Source organism: Sparus aurata, chromosome 6 (genome assembly GCF_900880675.1).
Source record: "Sparus aurata chromosome 6, fSpaAur1.1, whole genome shotgun sequence".
Classification (NCBI taxonomy): domain Eukaryota; kingdom Metazoa; phylum Chordata; class Actinopteri; order Spariformes; family Sparidae; genus Sparus; species Sparus aurata.
Genome location: NC_044192.1, coordinates 11,242,912 through 11,263,203, shown reverse-complemented (window position 1 = coordinate 11,263,203; position 20,292 = coordinate 11,242,912). Strand labels below are relative to the sequence as shown.

At 38.6% G+C, this 20,292-nt stretch overlaps 1 protein-coding gene and 1 long non-coding RNA gene across 4 annotated transcripts in view; both read right to left on the bottom strand.

Moving 5' to 3' along the window:
* Positions 1-20,292, bottom strand: part of LOC115583949 (metabotropic glutamate receptor 4-like) — a 217,676-nt gene that overhangs the window by 40,647 nt on the left and 156,737 nt on the right. For both annotated transcript variants that reach the window (XM_030421234.1, XM_030421235.1), the window contains exons 4-6: positions 8,946-9,081; positions 8,586-8,740; positions 8,136-8,276 (exon numbers count right to left, since the gene is read on the bottom strand). In XM_030421234.1, coding sequence (XP_030277094.1) covers positions 8,136-8,276; positions 8,586-8,740; positions 8,946-9,081 — 432 coding nt within the window. The remainder of the gene's footprint in view (positions 1-8,135; positions 8,277-8,585; positions 8,741-8,945; positions 9,082-20,292) is intronic.
* LOC115583950 (uncharacterized) lies at positions 4,950-8,001 on the bottom strand. Of its 2 annotated transcripts, XR_003984458.1 has the most exons (4): positions 7,747-8,001; positions 6,143-7,435; positions 5,611-5,709; positions 4,950-5,190 (listed from the first exon to the last, which is right to left on the bottom strand). It is a non-coding gene; the product is annotated as an uncharacterized LOC115583950 (long non-coding RNA). The 2 variants fall into 2 exon arrangements; XR_003984457.1 differs by having other exon boundaries at positions 6,143-8,001.

Sequence of the window (20,292 nt, the reverse complement as noted above, 5' to 3'; positions counted from 1 at the left end):
TTAGGGAGACCTTTTTAAAATTAAAAAATGTGGGATTATCAGTTATCTTGAGAAGAGGTAATCGGTGTCTGCCAAAGGCTGAGAAAATGCATATCATGCATCCTTAATTTAATTTCTATAAATGAATCACAGTTCTAAATCCAACTCACACTGTTCATATAAAATAACAATAAGAAGATATTTTCATCAAAGCAATATTCTATGTTCTATTTATTTTCATTGTACAAAAGAAAATCCCCCTTGTAACCAACTGGCACAAAACCTCTAACCCAGTGCATGCTGGGAAAGGCTCCAGCCCCCTGCCACCCTGAACGGATAAGCGGTTTAAAAAATAGATGCTTGGATGAAAAAGCAGAGCATGTTTGCTTTATCTACATTGCTGTGTTTTCTGCTGCTCCCCCACATCATTAATACGCTGGAGGAATAAGCAGCCTATGAGATTGGTCCTTGCTCTACCTTGCCTCTCCTTTCCAAATTAATCAATATCACTTTTACATCTCCTTCATTCACAGATAAAAGACAAGTCATACTTTTTTCCAAGTCACTCATGCCCTCCTTATCCTTTGATCATGCTGAGGAGACTAACCCTCTCAGGACACTGATAATTCCGAGGTACACCCTGTGAGCTTCTCTCGCAGTGGCCTCAGAGACAATGAAAAGCTCTCTACCAATGATGAGGCACGAGTTTCCCACTTTAACCTCAAACAAATGCTGCAAGACTCCCTCACGATGCAAAGCCAAACACTAAAACATCGGTAATGAGAAAGGCAAGCTACTGACTGCATTATACAGCTGCCTCCCATTAAAGTGAGTGTTTACCATATTGATATGGGCACTTCTGCACCAAAAGAGTTAAAATGCGTCAAGCACATGAGCAGTATAGACACTATATGTGTATTAACTTTGACTGGGTTTTTGATGTCTTACAGTATTATGATCATTTCAGTCAATTATTTGGCTGACTGCTTCCTGTCTTACTTGTTTACAAGCCTGAAAATAAAATAGAAACCTTGTGAACGGAGTCACATTTTCAAGCAGCCCAAGTCTGGTGATATTTCATAATTTTCTTAAGACCCTTGAAACAATGAACTCTCTTGATTTTTACTACTAAGTGCTGCCCATTTAGCCAATTTCTGATATTTGAGTCTTATTCTTCTACCACAGACCTCCAGAAACTATTAAAACCCTATAACTGAGGCACACTTTTCACGGGGTTTCGCAATCATTGAAGTTTATTTTGAGTTTTCACAAATCAACCTGCCTGAATAAAGGGGCATGCCACCTACTTATACATCAAAATACATTGACATAATTGGGGAGTACGACTTCATGGGGTAGAGCCAGCATCTTGTTATCAGAAGGTCGCTGGTTCGATTCCCCTGGTTTGCATGTCAAAGTGTCCCTGGGCAAGATACTGAACCCGAAACTGCTACAGATGTGCTGGTCGGCATCTTGCATGGCAGCCACCCCCATCAGTGTATGAATGTATGTATGAATTACTGTAAGACGCTTTGGACAAAAAAGCCTTTGCTAAATGCCATAAATGTAAATGTAAATGTAAATGTAAATTGTGTGGCTTCAGAGGGAAATTAGCAGACCTCTGTAGCAGGCTCCACATTTTTGCTTGAGGCTAACAGCTTCAGGCCACTTTAGCTGCTACAAGCAAAACACACCTGACTCTCCAAACAAACTGCAGCATTGTTTGTTTTGGTCATTTAATGGTATTTATTGGCAAAAAGAATGATATAGATCATTGCCCCTTTCATTTTCATTTTGGAGTGTTGAGGATGAGCTCAGGAGGAGAAGCTTCTAGACCAAATAGCAGTGCAAGCAAGAATTATAGGAACCATGGTATGATTTTTCTATAGCCATTTTATTTATTTTATTAACATTTACTTCATAATGATACATTGAACTAAAAAACCTTATTTTTTTCATCTATTGTCACTTTAACTTGATTGTTTTTTTCACTTCCCTGTTAAAGGAGCACTCTGTAGTTTTGGAGAGAGAAATTCTAAAATATTTACAATATTAATGCGGGAATAAAATAAACTCAGGATTATATGTTTTTCCATAACTGAATCAATAAGCTGTTCTCAGAGGAAAATACAGTCCCCAGAACACTGTTTGAAGGTAGAAAGGTAGCAGGGTCTGCCAAATAGAAAAGGTTCCTGTAAGAGGTGCCATGTGGACCTGGTTTGAAACCATGACGCACACAGTGCATGAGCAGCGTTCATCCAATCATGTGCAGCCTTTGTGCGGTTGCCGGAGCTTGCAAAGAGTGGAAGCTTGCACCAAATGATGCCCTGTGGACATGTACCTTTACTCTTTGTCGGTTTGTCTGCTTCTGTCCATATATCAGTCCTGTGTCTCCTGTGTTCGTTGCCTGGTCCATGGTGCTCCCTGTGTTCCTGCTTTGCTCCCCATGTCTTATGCTTTGTCCTCCATTTTTCTGCGTTACTCTTTAGTTTTCTTGGATTCGCCTTGTTGCAATTTTTAATGCCAGCTTCTTTGTCACCTGCCTTTTTGTTGCTTGCATTTTAGATTTTTTTTTTAGACTTCTGCTTGATATTAAAGCTCGCTTTTTGTTTTTCTACCTACCTGCCTCTGCTTGTATTGTGTTTGGGTCCCCTCGGTAAGACATACTATACATAACCTTCCATATTATTACTCCAAGGACAGATTTATAAAACTCAAGACCAAAAGATCATGGATGCACAACAGCAGAAATATACACCAGCTATGCACACTGTGCCACTTTTTACCTCAGCTAATGTAAACAAATGTTCCGAGTATTCTTCAGGATGCTGATAAGATGTCCTAAACCGTCCTTTAAGCTCTCCAAGGAGATCTCTGTTCTCACTAGCATTTCCTTTGGCAGGTAACCAGGGGTCACTCCATCCAAGAGACTAACTCATCTATCAGTATCATCTTAGCCACCTGAGTGTAACCCTACATATAGCCCTATGTGTACTTTATTCTACTAAGTGTTACTGCCTGTGAAGATGTTGCCAGCTGTTGGTTTTACAGTCTACCTCTTGAGTAAAAGTCTTAGTTTCTATGAAGTGCATTAAGTGAGTCTGTACTGTTTCAGCATTGCTGTTATAGTTGTTTAGTGTTGTGCCAAAACCTTTCTTTTATAAATCCTGATTCTATAAATACATGAGCATCAAGGTTCTCCTGAGTTTTGAGTCTCTACACTGGGGTCCTCCTACATCAAATATATGAGTGTCGATCACTCCCACATTTCTATAAAAATGCATGTCAACAGTTATAACTGGACCTAATATATCAAAATCACTGTGCTTTGCCTGGCACTGGTAACATTGTACTGTCAGGATTTGAGTAGTTTTGCATAGCAGGGATGGGCAATATAATTTTAATATTCTTTACAGTTTATATATATTAGAGCTGGGTATTGGGACTGACTTCCAAACTTGATTTGACTGCATCACAAGGTCCCAATTTGATTTACGATCCAGTTTGAGTCTGTATTGATTCATTACAGGACATTTCAGTTACAATCAAGAAGATGGAGCTCTTTAATGTGGAGCATTATTAAAAGTATTTAATTATGTTTAGGAATCTAGTTTTTAATAATGGTCTACTGAAAGAACAAGAAAGTAATGACAAATGTGGGACTATATGTTTCCGTTCCGTTTTCTTCTTCCGCTTATCCGTGAGGGTCGCGGGATGTTGCCGCTTTTTCCCCCCTAAGGGGTTGCGGGGCTTACTGGGGCCAAATCCAGTTTCACTCTATGGGCGTAGGCCAGCGTTCACCCTGGATGAGTCGCCAGTTCATCGCAGGACCCTTACTGATGGCAGTGGCTGCCTTCACACAAGGTGCCAACTGCACATCAGGAGCAACTTTGGGGTTCAGTATCTTGCTCAAGGATTCGACATGTAGCTCAGGAGCCGGGATTCGAACCAGTGATCTTCTGATCACCAGTCAACCAGCTCTACCCACTGAGCTACAGCCGCCCCAATATGTTTCAACAAATAAAATGAATGCAGATTTTAATGCAGTACTTTAGAAATGCGCAACTGAGTTTACCATAAAGTGCCTGTCCTTGTACTGTCCAATATGTCCTTGACATATTGCGGTATAACAATATCCAAATTCTAAGACTGTAAAGTCTCATATCATCATAACGATAAAATACCGATTTATAGCTGGCCTGTACTTGGCAAATGTTCATTTTGGAACATCATCCATACTAAATGGCATCCATTAAAAGAAGATTAATTTTAATAAGAAAATCATTTGTTTTTTAACCCAGCCCTAATGTGATATCACATTTACCATAGACTTGATTGAGAAACCTTTTAATAAAAATATTTAGATGGGAACTGCTCGTGGAATATCCAGTGAATTAACTACCTGACAAATCAAGGTTTACTATCAAAATGATAAAAACATGTTGAAAATCCAATAGTGCTATAAGGTAGCTCTGCACAGTGAGTCATCTATTACAGCCAGAGACATTAAAGGGATAGCTACCCATGGTATAAATGTTATAGCAAAACCTCTAATATTTCACATTACTGTAAGAGTTCATGATATCTACATGCTATCACCAAACCATAATGCACAGCTGTGACTGGCATATATGTATTGTTGTTCACTTAGCTTCTAGTTTATTACAGTACAGCGAGCCAAAACAGTTCTGCATTTAAACCTGCCTTCATGAAGGATGCAATGTACTTGTTCAACTTCATTGTCCTTTTTGAAGCTGTAGATTGTGCTGTGTTTAATTTTATTGACGCTGAGCAGGAACACATCACTTTGTATTTCGGCTAAAGGTACAACAAGATCATAACTGCAGAGGAAGAATGTTACACATTCATAAATGCAACTGAATATGGAACCCAATAAAAGCAAATAGGACTAAAATGTTTTGTCCAAATTCTATATTCCATGTTTTCTTTTTCTTAGCCAGAATGCTGCCTTATGTGAAACTCAGCCTGGTCACTGAAGCCTAGGAAACTATTGTGTAATGCATGTGTTGATGTCCTGTTGGCATACTGTCACGACACATTGCTGCTTTTAAATACCAATGTCTGCAGCTTATGTACATCTTGTGCATACACACATCTGCCTCCAGGGCAGCGTGGTGGCTCAGCGGTTAGCACCGTCACCTCACAGCTAGAAGATTGTTGCCTTGGTTCTCTGGAGTATGTGTGTGGTTCCTGCCAAAAGGCATATTATTCAGACATTCATGAGACTCAAAACTGCCCCAAGTATGAATGTGAGAGTGAGTGATTTTGTGTCCAGTAACGATATACTGGTCTATCTGGGATGTCCTCCTGCTTTTCCTCCCAGTGGATACCCAACAACCCATCTCCCAATATGTTACATAACGTAATCTTTTGTACTGTTTATGTACTTTTTCACATTTTCTTTATTTGTTGCACATTAATATAAACCAAGCCATCTTTAAATTTCGAATAAACATTGCTTTCATTTCATATTTGTGTGTGCATTATTTAGGGTTCAATGATATGTGGCATGATCCCGCCATATTTAGAATATAAACAGAATCTGAATGGAGCTATTGTTTATAAATGTAAATTTAAACTTGATAACATGAATTTTTGCATTAGACTTACTGGATTGAGCTTTTAGATTGTGATATGAGTTTTGTCCTCAGCTGGCCTCATCACTTTGGGAGAGCAAACATTCCCAGGCGCAGATAAAAAGTCTGGTCCCTTGAAATTAGTCAAAGGTAGAAGACAAACATCTATTATTTCAACAAATGCTGCTGAACGAGTTCACTGAACTTACAATTCTGATGTCCAAGCCATCTGTGGCCAGGTTTGTGCCCCTGCTTTAAGTCCTCTCCATCATACTTTCAGATCACTGTGGAGGCGTCAAAATGATTCAGTTTTGTACGATTGTGTTCAATCAGGCAAAACCTATATTTTGACCTTCTTGGTGAAATGTTTTACATAATATAAAAATGTAATTAAAATGTATTTAGCACAAGCATAATTGCACTTAAATGTATAAATATGTTTTTGGGAGCATCTATTCTGTGAGCAGGGGCCATTTTCGTTTCGTCTTTGTAGTATCACTTAAGATCAAACTCTGGAGATGCTCATATGACAAGTAGGACTGTTTATATATTGGCAGATACTATACATTTTTGGCAGTGATTCCTCAAATGTGGTGATCCAAAACTTGTAACTATGACACCTAATGGAGGAAGGAAATTTGACAGTTTAACAATGCATGTTCCCAATGCATTTTTTTTCCAGCATTATAATCTTTAGTCTTTGCATATAGTCTGCAGGAGTGTGCCAATATATGTGTGATATGCTAATATATGGCCAATAATATAAACTGATTGCTATTTCAATTAGGCTCCAGCTATTATGTAAGCTGGGCTATGCATAGTACTGTTTTAAAAAACAAAGGTAAGAGTCTTGTTAATAGCCTAAATGGCTTTTTCTATATTGCGGTTCAACTATCAAAGAATTCTCCTTTAATGTTGTTAAATTTGCTCAACAAAAGACTGACCAAAGAAATACCTGGTAATGAATCAAGCAAAGCTCCAACACATTAGAATAAAAAATGCGAGTGGATGTAATAGATTTAACTGTGAGCTCATTATTCTTCTTGGTATATAATGTAAGCTTACATTTCTTATAGATGAGTAATAATTTGATTAATTTGATTACCAAAAACAGTCGAAGCAAAATCTCTGCTTCGAGGCTTTGTTTAATTCCTATCACCCGCGTAATGTGGCCTGGTTAGCTCAGGGCTAATTTTTCCACACAGACTTTTATTGCGGACACACACCACTACGTTTAGAATTCAGTTAGTGCGATGGCTGAGAGCCAAGAAGCCGTCCGTAAAAGTCAGAGAATGTCCAAAGTTTGCGATCATTTCCCACTTAAAGACGATAATAAAGTGCAACGTGACTACTGCAAAGCAGAACTGGCGTACCACAACAGCACCTTACTAAGCATCGCTGACATAAGCTAACGTAAACATTGATGCTAGCTAATTTAGCATAGCCTTCCATCGCTAATTAGAGCGTATGGTATTTGTAGAGCCTGTAGCCTGATGTCGGTATGATTAGATATTATGTTAAGATGTGGAAACTAATTTGTGTTAAAGTGCAAGACAGTAATAGCCTACACCAAATAACTCCTTATTTTTTATTAAATTACTCGATTAATCGATTGGTAGAATACTCGATTCTAAAAATATTTGATAGCTGCAGCCCTAATTTCTTATCTAGTTAGTTGATTTGTAAGACCCCATAAATATATTCTTTCAGCAAGCACTGGTGGCTTGTTTAGATCCAGTACATAAAAAGGTAAAAAGGACGTGAAAATACATGCTTTGAAGTCCTTGAAGACACTTGTTACTATAAACATTAGCTGCCCTGTTAGCTTTGAGCTGATCATCTTAAATATCTTGAGGAACCTGCAGGGAACAAAAAATACTGATTGGCATATCAATAAATTGTCTTTACGTGCTATTACTTGCAAAAAAGACAGTCGCCCTGGTAAAATACTGTACCAAGAACATCTTTAACGCAAACCCAATAGCCTGTGTATAACCGTTCAAATGTATATAATCACTGGAAGCATTGGCAAGCAGTTACTGATCTCTGCAGATATTTAAGAAAGTAATTAAACTAAAAAATGATGAAGGTCAGGAAGTCTAATGAAAGGAAAAACCACGGACAACAGTAGTTTTACCCTCATCTTTTAAATATATGTTGTAATACTTACATGTTATTGGCTTTTAAATCTAAATAAATAAAGGGGAGTGTTTTCAGCCTCAAGACAGATTATGCCAACCACAGCTAGATAACGAATGGCACTGAGCCTGAAGCTTTAACCATCACCCAGCTAAGCCACTCACTTGCTATAGCCATGTGGGTAAACACACTAGACTCAGCAGAAATTCAGCACAGCCCTGGAATGAGTCACGAGATTGATTCTGAATATTGAACGTATAGTGGTTCCACTTTTTAGAGGTGGACAGTGCTGTCATAACACTTTCACCATGAGCCCAATGTGTCATCTTCCTCCAGACATCAAAGGGATTCAAGATGCTTAAAAGTTTGAACAAAAACAACATTAAAACAGCTTTTCCCCCCAACAGGAGAATATCTTACTTGTGCACTTTTTGAGGCCGGACCCTTTCTTCACGGCGTGACGGCTGAGTTTGCAGTTGAAGTTGTTCTCCCAGAACTCTGCAAACCAGATATTCCTTCTGTTGTTTTCCAGAGTTCGGCTGATGAAGTAACGATCAAACCCTAGACAGATCAATGGGTTCATTGTCATTGACACAGTCAGTGTCAGTGTAAACAACAGTGCTCTGATGTGTTCTACAGTATAATTGATTGAATATTGCATATGCTCAATTTACTTGTGGCTTTGTTTTATCGAATTTTAGTTTGTGGACCTTTGATCACATGATTAATGGTTAAGCATTACAAAGCAACTCTTATTCTCCTGCAAACAGACAGAGCTCTGTATCACATGAAAAGAATATTTCAATGAAATATGCACAAGCTTTTATTATACAGGGACATCTGATATATGCATAGTGCTCTTCTCTGTACCTTTGATGGACTGCCGCTTGGGCAGGATGGTGACTGCTCCCTCTGCCATCTCCTCCTGGTGCACAACCGGAGAGATCTTTGAGCCCCAGCTGTCTGAGCCCACCCAGATGAAATGACCTGTCTGGTTGGCCTTTTTAGCTGCATGGAGTAGCCGCCTGCAAAGGTGAAGAAACAGATGTTGCCGTGGATAAGGTCAGCATCCTGACCAGCTCCACTTTGATTTTGTTTTGCAAATCATTACAGTGGTCTGGCAGAACTGGACTGAAACGGCTGTGTTCCCATAAGTTTCTGTGCCGTGTGCCTACGGTCGTGTAATTCTAATCTTCAAAGGAGTGTTGTGAAGCTTCCACTGGGCCTTACCTGATATCGTCTTCATTGGCAAACATTATGACAACTCTTGCGTTTGGGTTTTCTCTGAGACGTCTGATGACCTTGTCAAACTCTAATTGTTTTGGCTCCCGGGGAATCTTCACAGACTGTGAGATGCACACACCTCCTAAACAAACAGAAGTTTATAGGAGTCAGTATGATAATTTAGACAAAGAGAAAAAAACATACAGTGAATTAGAGCTGCACAATTAATTGCAACGTAATCAAAATCTCCATATGGCCAAGTGTATCTGAATCGCAAGAAGCCACATTTTTTTTTTTTTTTTAAATGTGTGACAACACAGCATCAATATCTTGTTCTCCAGATGTAAGAAAACATATCTGTTTGGCACAGACTCAAACAAATGTCACATTATCATGAATTTTATAGTTTTTCTGGTGAAAATGAAAACTGTGATGCAAAAATAATCATTCCCACTAATCCTGAATCATACATAAAACTCATTATCTGTTAAAATAATCCCAATATGATTTTCTCAACATATCAGGCAGCCCAACAGTGATTTAAACACTTTAAAAATGGTGCTCTACATATTTTTGTTCAAATACAATTTGGTGCAAATACGCATTCATGGGTGGTATGAAGAAATGAAGGGCTCTGTGGCTACTTCATCAGTTTGCCTGGGAGTAAAGAGAGAGACTGAAACTCAGATGATGAAAGGCTGTATTTCCCTGAAGAGAGACTGATCATCAGGAGGTAAATTAACTTCCAAAAGAAAGAATCAGCCTGGCTGGTTTTGAGAGTTTCTTCAGGTAAGACCTTGTATCTACAGTATGTGTGTTTTGTCCCACTTGGAAAACCTTTTTGGTAGCATTGTGGGATGTTGAATGAAGTGACATTATGCAATAGTGTGTATGTTGTGGCTCTATGATCTTGAAGCAGCCATTGTAAATTCCTGTGAGGACTTGTCTGAAACTTTAATTAATAACTTTAAGTTATTTATCAAGGGCTTTTTCTATGGGAAATAACATCAAATGTATTTTCAAGTCTGCACACTTTTCTATAACAGGAAATGTTAACAGGAAGTTTAGTGCTCACCACCAGTAGCAACAGCTTCAGCTGGTGATGTTTTTACTTTGTATGTACATATCTGTGAGTCATTATGGCAAAATACAACAAAAACTACCAAAGAAGCTGATCCGAGTATCTGGCCTATCATATTCCTGTCTGTCTGCTGCTCTGTTGAAAAAGAACATTTGTACAAGATGCTGTGGATACTTTGTTTTCCTGGGATTGCACGGAGGTTATACTGTTGCCCTGTGTCTTGCAATAAAGTGCTGTAAGGCAGTCCTACTGAGTGTGGTACAATACAACACAACGCAGACCCTGACTGCATTCAGACTGACTTAAAATAACACAGCCCTCTCTGGCCTTTGAATGGAGCCTGTCTTTCTGAGCGGCAGGGGTGCCAACGGGAGTCAACAGAAAAGAAAGATTTGAACCAGGTTCGAATTTTGCTGTGATGCAATGCGATCTGGAAAGGCACTGCTCTGGCTCATTCCTGGTGGATCACTGGTACATTAAACAACGCAGACTGAGGCACTATAATCTGAAAAAAACAAAAACAAAAAAACCCCACAAAACAAATATGTTGTATTTTTTGTGGTTGAACCAACACTTTCAGCACTTCTTTAACAGGATTTCTTGTGTGAGTTTCAGAGTGCCTCAGTGTGGCATGTTTGTCAGAAGGATTGATTGTAGCATTCTGCAGCTCTCAGAACAGCAGGGACACTGCCAAGAAATGTCTCTGTACATCATGTGCATAGTATAACCTACACAGATATATACTGTACCAATCACTGAACAGTTTAGAGTGGGGGAAGCGTAACTTTGCAGATAACTCTGCCAAAGTGAGTCTGTGTTTATTTACTGTGTCTGAACTGTTCAGCCTGAAAAGTTGAGGTCGGGAAAGCAGTGAGAGGAAACAACCACTACAAGTTAGACAACTGAACTTATTTAAACAATTAACTGCAAATTAATCACATTAAACACATTCCTCTCCATCTGCTGAGTCATATATTTATGCACCACCTACACACTCAACAACGAAGAAATACAGCAGCAAAAAGGCATCTACCATTGTCATTTAAGGACTTTTAGATTGTTGTCCTCTGTGTGTGATTGGCAAATTTATGGATGTCTAGACTCTATTAATTCTGTGGTCTTCCACCCTGATGCCCTGCTCAATAAGGGGGCAGCTAAATCCCGATTTAGCTGTCTAAAAAAAGTTTGGAGGTCTGAGAGTCTCCTTCTTGCACAGCTGTCACTGAACCTCGTTTTAGAAGGTCAGACAAAATTTCTCACCCAGTCCTCAGACATGCAAAGATTTCAAATTTTGCAATAGATAGCTGATGCAAAGACAAGTTTCCATAATTTTGGGCTGCAATATCCAGTAAGAGTTTATGATTAAATAAATCAACACATTCTGTGCATCTGACTTATTTTCTCTGAATGTATCATCTGGCTTTGTTAAAACATTTTTCTTTATCCAGCATGAATTAGTAAATCTTTAAGATTTCTTTACTCTTCAGCTCAGTCATGACAAGGATAATAATCAACAAGGATGTTGGCAAGACAGCAGGATATCCCCCTGACCAGGAAATACAAGCATATAATCTTTTAATTTGTTACCCCCACCTGTGCTGAGTCTTTTAGTTCCTTTGTCACACAGAGAAGAATCTAGGTTTAAAAGCCCTCAAAGATCAGCTGTGACAATGTCTTGGGTTTTTGTTTAGTGTGTTTTTTTTAAAGTTTCTAGTTCGCTCATTTCCAATAAAGATACTTTTACTATTTCACCTCCTGAACAATGAATTGGCAAATCTGTTGAATTACTGCTGCAAATATGTGTGACAGTTTACTGCTGCTTTTAGTCTCGTAGTGCAATACATTTCAGTGGAAACAAGCACATTTATACCAGCACTATAGCAGTACGATAAGCAGTTACATTTTTAGCATGGTTGTGACCCCAACAAGATTTGGGTGGTGACTCCTTGGTGAAACCAGGATTTGAACATGAAAGCCTAAATTATGGATTTGTGGTTCCTCATGCCTCACTTTCAAGTCTCATGTTGTGATGAGCACTTGTTGTTTCAGTTTTTCTGAAAGGTCCGTCACCTGTAGGTTAGATGCACTTCCTGCTCATTGTGTGTTTGATCGTAGATGTGATGTGTGGTCTACCAAAGAATCACAGCTGAACTGTCTGGATACTTCACATCATCTTTTAGTTATGGTAGATTGCTGCAGGGAGTGTGTGTCTTGACTGCAGTTGTGAGAGCGTTTCATCACTTCAGCCATTTGTGTGTGATGACCCACTTGTCCAGTTAACTCAAACAAGCTCTATTATCGACCATTTTCAATGTTTACGGAAATTGATGGTTTTAGATAAGTGAGAGGCATGCCATGCCATGCCATCACTTTGCAGTTTCTCACAGTCGGGCAGAGGACTATCCTCGTGTTATCTTAAAATCTTAAATCTTAAAATGTGTCCACTAAAACTAATCGAAATAGTGGCAAGTAGCCACTGCAGCGTCAGGACAGCCACAGTCATGTAACATGTCTTTGCCTCAATAGTCGCGCAGCTTTCTCTTTCCACTGCTCATTCATATTCAGATGCCTTAAGATAAAAACAGACATACTAAATGCGAAATCGTAACAATCTCATAAAATTTTCATGTCAAGACATCAACAAGCATTACATTTTTTGTTGTCTTTGAATTATGTGAACACTGATTCCACCACTGCAAAATTGGATTATGTCACAGTCGCACAAAGAACACACACAACACTTTCATGTTCACCACATGAACAAATAAGCCAACGATTCGATTTAGACTGCAGACAGAAGACGGGTTTGTATAGAAAAGAAGATGAGAAACTGTCAAAATGAGAGCTGATTCATGTTTTTAATGGCACATCAAATTGAGGTCACTGCGTTGATCGGGTAGTAACGCAGCATCTCCCCTTCTTATAGCATGAGATCCTCAATCGACCACTGTTTGGTATAGATTGTTTTAACTGCAGTGACTCAGTGTACGGCATGGTCTGTGTCTCCCTTTGATACTGAATGTATTCCTCTTCCCATTTGGTGCCTTGTGTTGAGAAGGCTTCTATCTGCTTCCTGTATATTTGTTGCAATTTCAACTGACAGGGGTAGCAAATAGAGTAACTACATAAAAATTAAACCAGTTTTCTGTTAAATACAATTTTTCGAAGATAACACACATGATAAATGCTTCAATTACAATGCTACTGTACAGTGCTTAACAGCAAATTTGACTTATTATGTATCCTCCACACAATCATTTTGGAGAGGGATTTGTAATTTTCTTTCCAACTGTAAGAAGTCAATATGGTGAAAAGCTGCTGCTTAAAGCTGCTGCAAGTTTTATTTTCTTATTAAAATAAGTATTAAACAGCTCTGTATTCCAATAGTAGTAGTAACTAAGAGTGTTTGGTCAATGATCCATATCTATCCTCCTCCTTCTCATGCCGTAAAAGAGAGAAGACATTTTCCATTCCCTGACGACTTTTTCCAATCAAGACAGAGAAACGCATAAACAGGCAGTCCTGTCGTACAGAGCGGAGGATCCTTCTGTTTACCGGTAACAGCAGAACAGGGTAAGTTACCAGTTTCACTACTCCCGACTTACCAAACAGTACAAGTTGCCAGGGTTAGCGTTAGGGTTATAACCATGACATTTTCAAAGATGGTGCCATGAAGACCTCATACCGTCACTGCCGTGACTCGCAAAACCACCAAGATTACCTGCTCTGCAGTTTCCCTCAGGTCTAGGAACTGTTTTATTGATTTTCAGCTCAATGTTTTGGTTTTACAGCCCACAGCTTTACTGTTTGGTTTCAGTCTCATTGCTTTCACCAGCTGCTGTGGGTAGCCTTTATGAGCATGATAAAAATCCAATGTACGCTACCTGCTCAGCAGCAAGCGAAAGACAGAGTTAGCAACTAGCTGGTAAACATAATGGAACATTTAGCAGCTAACTTAGCAACATAATTACCCTTAAGAAGTTGGGACATAGACACAGTTTAGAAAAATGTGGGTACTGGACTTACACCAGGTTGATATATAAACATTAGAATGTGTGCTGAACTCTTAAATAAGCAACTAAAGTATTTGCTTACAACTTTTTAAGGTGATAGAATTTAAATGTTGTATTTACAGCTGGTTTCCCCCACTGCTTTAAGTTTCAGAGTGTTGAGCTCCCTCGACTACGCAATGTTAGACTGGCAATAGACAATTTCTTTGCTTTAATACATCATTCTGAAGTATATAATATAAAAAGGGGAAAGTGTAATGCTGCATTCAAGTGCACCTCAGATGATCCCATTTCCCGAGTTGGTAAGTCGTTCTTCCAACTCCTGTGTGTTCATGTGCATCATGTCAGGACGCAGGTACGGTGTACATTTTAGGACATCCTCAGGATCAGGCTTCAGCGTCAGACCTCAGATGAAAAGGTATAAGGTCTCAGGAAAAGCTCTGTCACACTCGCACCAAACAGCCACATGAAAGATAGTCATTGGACCAAAAGGCCTAAGAAAAAAAACTTGTCACACTGAAGTACCTCAGGATAAAAAATGTCACACTGAAAGCATTAGTAACTAAGTTGTTACACTGAAAGGTATCAGGAAAATTTTTTTCACACTGAAAGGTATCAGAAACTAAGTTGTCACACTGAAAGGTATCAGGATAAAATGATCACATTGAACGGCATCAGGAAAAAAATTATCACACTGAACAGCATCAGTAACTAAGTTGTCACACTGAAAGGTATCAGGATAAAAATGATCACATTGAACGGCATCAGGAAAAAAATTATCACATTGAACAGCATCAGTAACTAAGTTGTCACACTGTAAGGTATTGGGGAAAAAATTATCACATTGAACGGCATCAGGAAAAAAATTATCACACTGAAAGGCATCAGGAAAAAAATTATCACATTTAACGGCATCAGGAAAAAATTATCACACTGAAAGGTATCAGGAAAAAAAATATCACATTTAACGGCATCAGAAACTAAGCTGTCACACTGAAAGGTATCAGGAAAAAAATTATCACACTGAAAGGTATCAGTACAAAAGTTGTCACACTGAACGTCATCACACTGAAAGGTATCATGACAAAAGTTGTCACATTGAACGTCATCATACTGAAAGGTATCAGGACAAAAGTTGTCACATTGAACGTCATCATACTGAAAGGTATCAGGACAAAAGTTGTCACACTGAACGTCATCACACTTAAAGGTATAAGTACAAAAGTTGTCACACTGAATGGTATCGGGAAAATCAGTTTCCTACAAAGATCGCATAAGTGCGGTGGCCGACAAGGGCAAACGCGCAGTAACGGCCAAACGTTGCAAATACATAAACGATGTAGAACCAAAGACACGCAAAACACATGCAACAACAAAATGCTGCAAACAAAGAAACGATGCAGAACCAAAATGACACAAACCTCAATATAATATATCTGGTTTAAACAGATTATTATTATTTTTTTTTTTGCATAAGCAAAATGCTTCTTGTTAACACTAGAAGGGCCTGAACTCCAACTCTACTAGAACGGTCATAACCGGTCATTGTGACCGCTAGATATTAAACTCTATAATCTCTCATGTAAATACCCAACTGAGTGACGAATGCATTCATTGTGTCATGATATTTTTTTAAAAAACGAAATAATACCAATATGTACATTTTTACATGCTTAATTATACATTTATCAATATTCATATCATGCACATAGTAAACCGTAATTATTGCATATATTTACACAAGCTTTTAAATAGAGAAAACACAGAACAAGAAAATTAACAATTAAAAATAACTTATTTGATTATGAAACATTTTATTTTAACACTTAAAATAATAATAATAATAACAATAATACTAGAAAAGCTTGAAAGGAGCTGATCTAAAACAAAAAAGAGCCGTTTTGATCACTGGTCACAGTCTGCAGACTACCTCCGCTCTCCTCACAGTCACCACACACGGGCTTGTGGCATTTCAAGTGTCCGAGGTTTGGTTCCGTTTGCAGCTCTTTCAGACTGGCACTGCCTCCGTCTCCATGTCTGCTGCTGCGATGGTTGCTTCCGCTGCTGCCCACCTTGTGCCGACTGCCGCGGCCGCTTTCCCCTCCATGTATTCTGCCCTCAGCTCCTCTGCCAGCTGCTGCAGGACTTTCCTCCGGGCTCTCCTGCTGCTGGTGCTCCTTGAATAAGATGCGGGCATTGATCCCAGCCAGGTCGAGGAGGATGTTATAGAAGACCGCCACTGGCCATCTTCCATACCGCCTTTGACGGAGTACGCCCTCGCCATCTGGTCCGGGACGTCCACACAGTATTGGTGTTGTTATAGCACATCACAGGTTTTGCCTTCGCCCCACTAAAGGTGCCCACACCTGTGTGCATGGTGCTCAGTATGCAGACATTCTTCCTCGGATTTCCCTGGTACACAGTCAGAGTCGCATCTCTTCAGCACCGAACAGCTCCGCACGCTGTTTCACGGAGGGGGAACTCCCGTTTATGTTTGCGCATGCCAACCAGGATATACAACTAGATTAATTAACTTGAAAGTAAATTCGCAAAGAAGCACAATAAATGTAGAGTCTCGTTGTTAATGAGACCCTGCAAAATGATGCGCGGTCAATACGACCACTTATGGCCAAAATAGGTCAAAAATATATTTTCTTTGTCTTTTGTGTGTATATATGTGTATATCTATATACATATATATATATATAATATATATATATATATATATATACATATATATACATATATATACATATATATATGTATATATATATATATATATATATATATATATATATATATATATATATATATATATATATATATATATTTATATATATATCTGTATGTGACCTCTGTAGGAAACTGATTTTCCCGATACCATTCAGTGTGACAACTTTTGTCCTGATACCTTTCAGTGTGATGACGTTCAGTGTGACAACTTTTGTCCTGATACCTTTCAGTGTGATGCCGTTCAATGTGATAATTTTTATCCTGATATCTTTCAGTGTGACAACTTAGTTTCTGATACCTGTCAGTGTGATATTTTTTTTCTTGATGCCGTTCAATGTGATAATTTTTATCCTGATACCTTTCAGTGTGACAACTTAGTTACCGATGCCGTTCAATGTGATAATTTTTTTCCCGATACCTTTCAGTGTGACAACTTAGTTTCTGATGCCGTTCAATGTGATAATTTTTTTCCTGATACCATTCAGTGTGACAACTTAGTTACTGATGCGTTCAGTGTGACAATTTTTGTCCTGAGGCAGTTCAGTGTGACAATATTTTTTTCTTAGGCCTTTTGGTCCGATGACTATTTTTTATGTGGCTGTTTGGTGCGAGTGTGACACAGCTTTTCCTGAGACCTTATACCTTTTCATCTGAGGTCTGACGCTGAAGCCTGATCCTGAGGATGTCCTAAAATGTACACCGTACGCAGGAGCAACATGGACACCAAAAAGATATTGTTTTCAATTTTACCGCTCGGAGCGTTTCTACAGCATGTTGACAGCGGTTTCCAGTATTTGAATGACAAGGATGGGCTTATAAAACAACACAATGACTACGCAATACATAACTTTGGTAAAAGTTTCTGACCATCAACTCAATGTTTACTTTCCTCTGCCATGTTTTAGCATCATATGATATCAACTCTGCAACTCGTATGGCCAAATTTTCTCCAACTTTCAGAGTTGTTGTTGCGAGAGGGCATTCCTGAGAATTTTCCCAGTCAGAAGAACGTTTTTCCATGTAATTCCGACAGCACATGAACCCAACGTCATGTCTGTAGAAAAATCATACCCTCCGCATATAGATCGTTTATCTATAAGTCTCGCTTTAACTACGATATTTGTCATGTGTGTCAAAAAAGGGAAAGAAGGAGAGTGATAGAAACTGAGGTAAAACAAAAGGGACAGGCTTTCACTCCATGGTGTTTTACTGAGTAGTTTACTCTGCCATTGTTTTTGTTTTGGACAGTAGCCAGGCTGCTTCCGTTAGCCATGTTGTTAACATTGTCTTTGAGACAGCGGCACCATCAGTAACATCACAGGGAAACAAAGGGAGGGAGAATACATAAAGTTGTTTGTCTCCTAGACTTGTGCAACACAGACTGTACACATGACACTATGTCTATAATCACTAAAACTAAAATGAAGACACATATGACTACACATAAATATGCACGTTTTAACATGTGAGTTATATCTTGTATGAGATGTGCAGTATACTGTATGACATCAGCTCCATGTGTTGTAATCAGCACCATAAATACAGTATTAAGTCTTAATCCTCCACCTGAGCTGACAAAAGCTTCGTACTTAACCAATTTTAGTGTCACTGCCTTCAGTCTGCCTGTATTTTACATTAGCAACATCCCATTTCCAATTACATGGCTTTCATGTGATAATTCTAAGTAAAGCATACTGTAATTTCCTACTCAAGTCAGGACTTGTAAAAACAGCAGCCAGCCTTTTTTTTAAAAAAAGAGTTATCTTTTATTCCACTGCAAACTACAGAGTTCCTCCTCTGTGCTTCAATTTGATTATATTATGTAAGGACTTCTTTGAGAAAAAAAAATACAAGAAGCTGAATATTGACAGCACAAAAGTGCCAATAATGTTCAGTTATTGCTGGATGAGGATGTCTGTTCACAGGCAGTTTGACTGTGGTCAGAACTGAATGGGATCATGTTTTAATATTATAGTGGCAACTAGCGATGTTAAAAAATACACGCTCACTATAATAATAATGTTCTCAGCAGCTTTGCTGTAGTTTCACAAATGAAATGTGAACTGCAGAAAAGTCACAAAAGTTCATGGAAGACTTTAAGTACTGAACTGACAAAGGGGAAAACCAGATCCTGAGAAACACTGTTTGATGCTGAAAAAGTAAGTGTCTGTGCCGGTTTTACCTTCCTGCTGCATTTACAATACAAAGACAAATCTTCTAGGTTTGCTGTTGGCTGGCTTTGTGTCATGAGGTTGTTTTCATGGATATGTGGGAAGATTTTGAATAATCTCTTCTCGCAAATTATTCTCTTTTCTTGCCAAGTGTATCCTGTGTAACTTAAACTGCCTTATATGCTCTGACGTGCCAGAAAAGGCTGCCCAACCAGGCAGTTTGCTGTTTCTGAATACATTTCCAAGACATATTTTCCACATCAAGCACCGTCAGCGTGGCTTGTTGTACACTTTAATCTGTTATGCTGTGTCCATGCTCAGTTCATGTTCAATTAAACCAACAAAACACAATAGTATTAGGTCTGAAAACACAATTTGTTGTTTCTCTGCTCCACTGACTTTCCTAATTGTACATCTTTCCCCTGTTATTTTTTCACACATGTCTTTTTGTGTGTTTAGTCTATGGAGCCACTCAAGTAAATAATTAACGTGGAATGCACCGTCTTCATCTTTGCTTTATCTTTTTTTTTTGTTTTCTTTTTTAGATCTAGATGAATCTGACTTTAAGGGGCTGTTTTATTTTTTGTGCTTTCGGAGGGAACAAAGTTGTTTGATCTCACACTTCAGCCTGAAACATTGTGTTAAATCAAGTGAGAGCACACATACCAGTTCAATGCCAGTCATGCAAAATAAAAATAATTACTTTAATTGCAGTCAGTGGTGTGTGGCATACACTGTAAACTGATATCTGAAAGAGAACAATTTAGGATGCATAACAGGGGGAAAAAAGACAGTGATACTTGCAGACTATAATTTCTGGAACAGGACAGTGAACCTTAGAAAAAAATACTTTAAAATAATGTCGGTCAGCCTATTAAGTGTGTAACCCGTTTGCTCATGTTTAAAACAATATCAATATTTATTTGGCTGTCACACACACACGGTGTCAGAGTTCATCAGCTACTTTAAAAAACAACCCAAAGTAAAATAAGCCCTAACTAAAAAAAATCAATACTAGATTTAGTCATTTTTACTTCTGCCAGCGAGGTTGTGTTTTAAGCTGGCTCTCCAAAACTCAACATATTTCAAAGAAACTTGGTAAAAACCTTAACCATGCGCCAAGGGACGATTATTCTTTGGTGATGGTCCAGGCACAGAACAGACTGTTTAACATTGCGAGAGGCGCCCATTTTCTTTTTTTATGTTCTCACTACTTTCTCGTGAACTACTGCACTTACTTCAGTGGGAAAAAAATGGAAACTAAAGTGTTTTGTGAAGCTTATTTTCTAACCACAATCTACTTTACAGATATTTTCAAACTGCAGCAGTCAATATTTGTATGTTGAGTTTTAGCATCC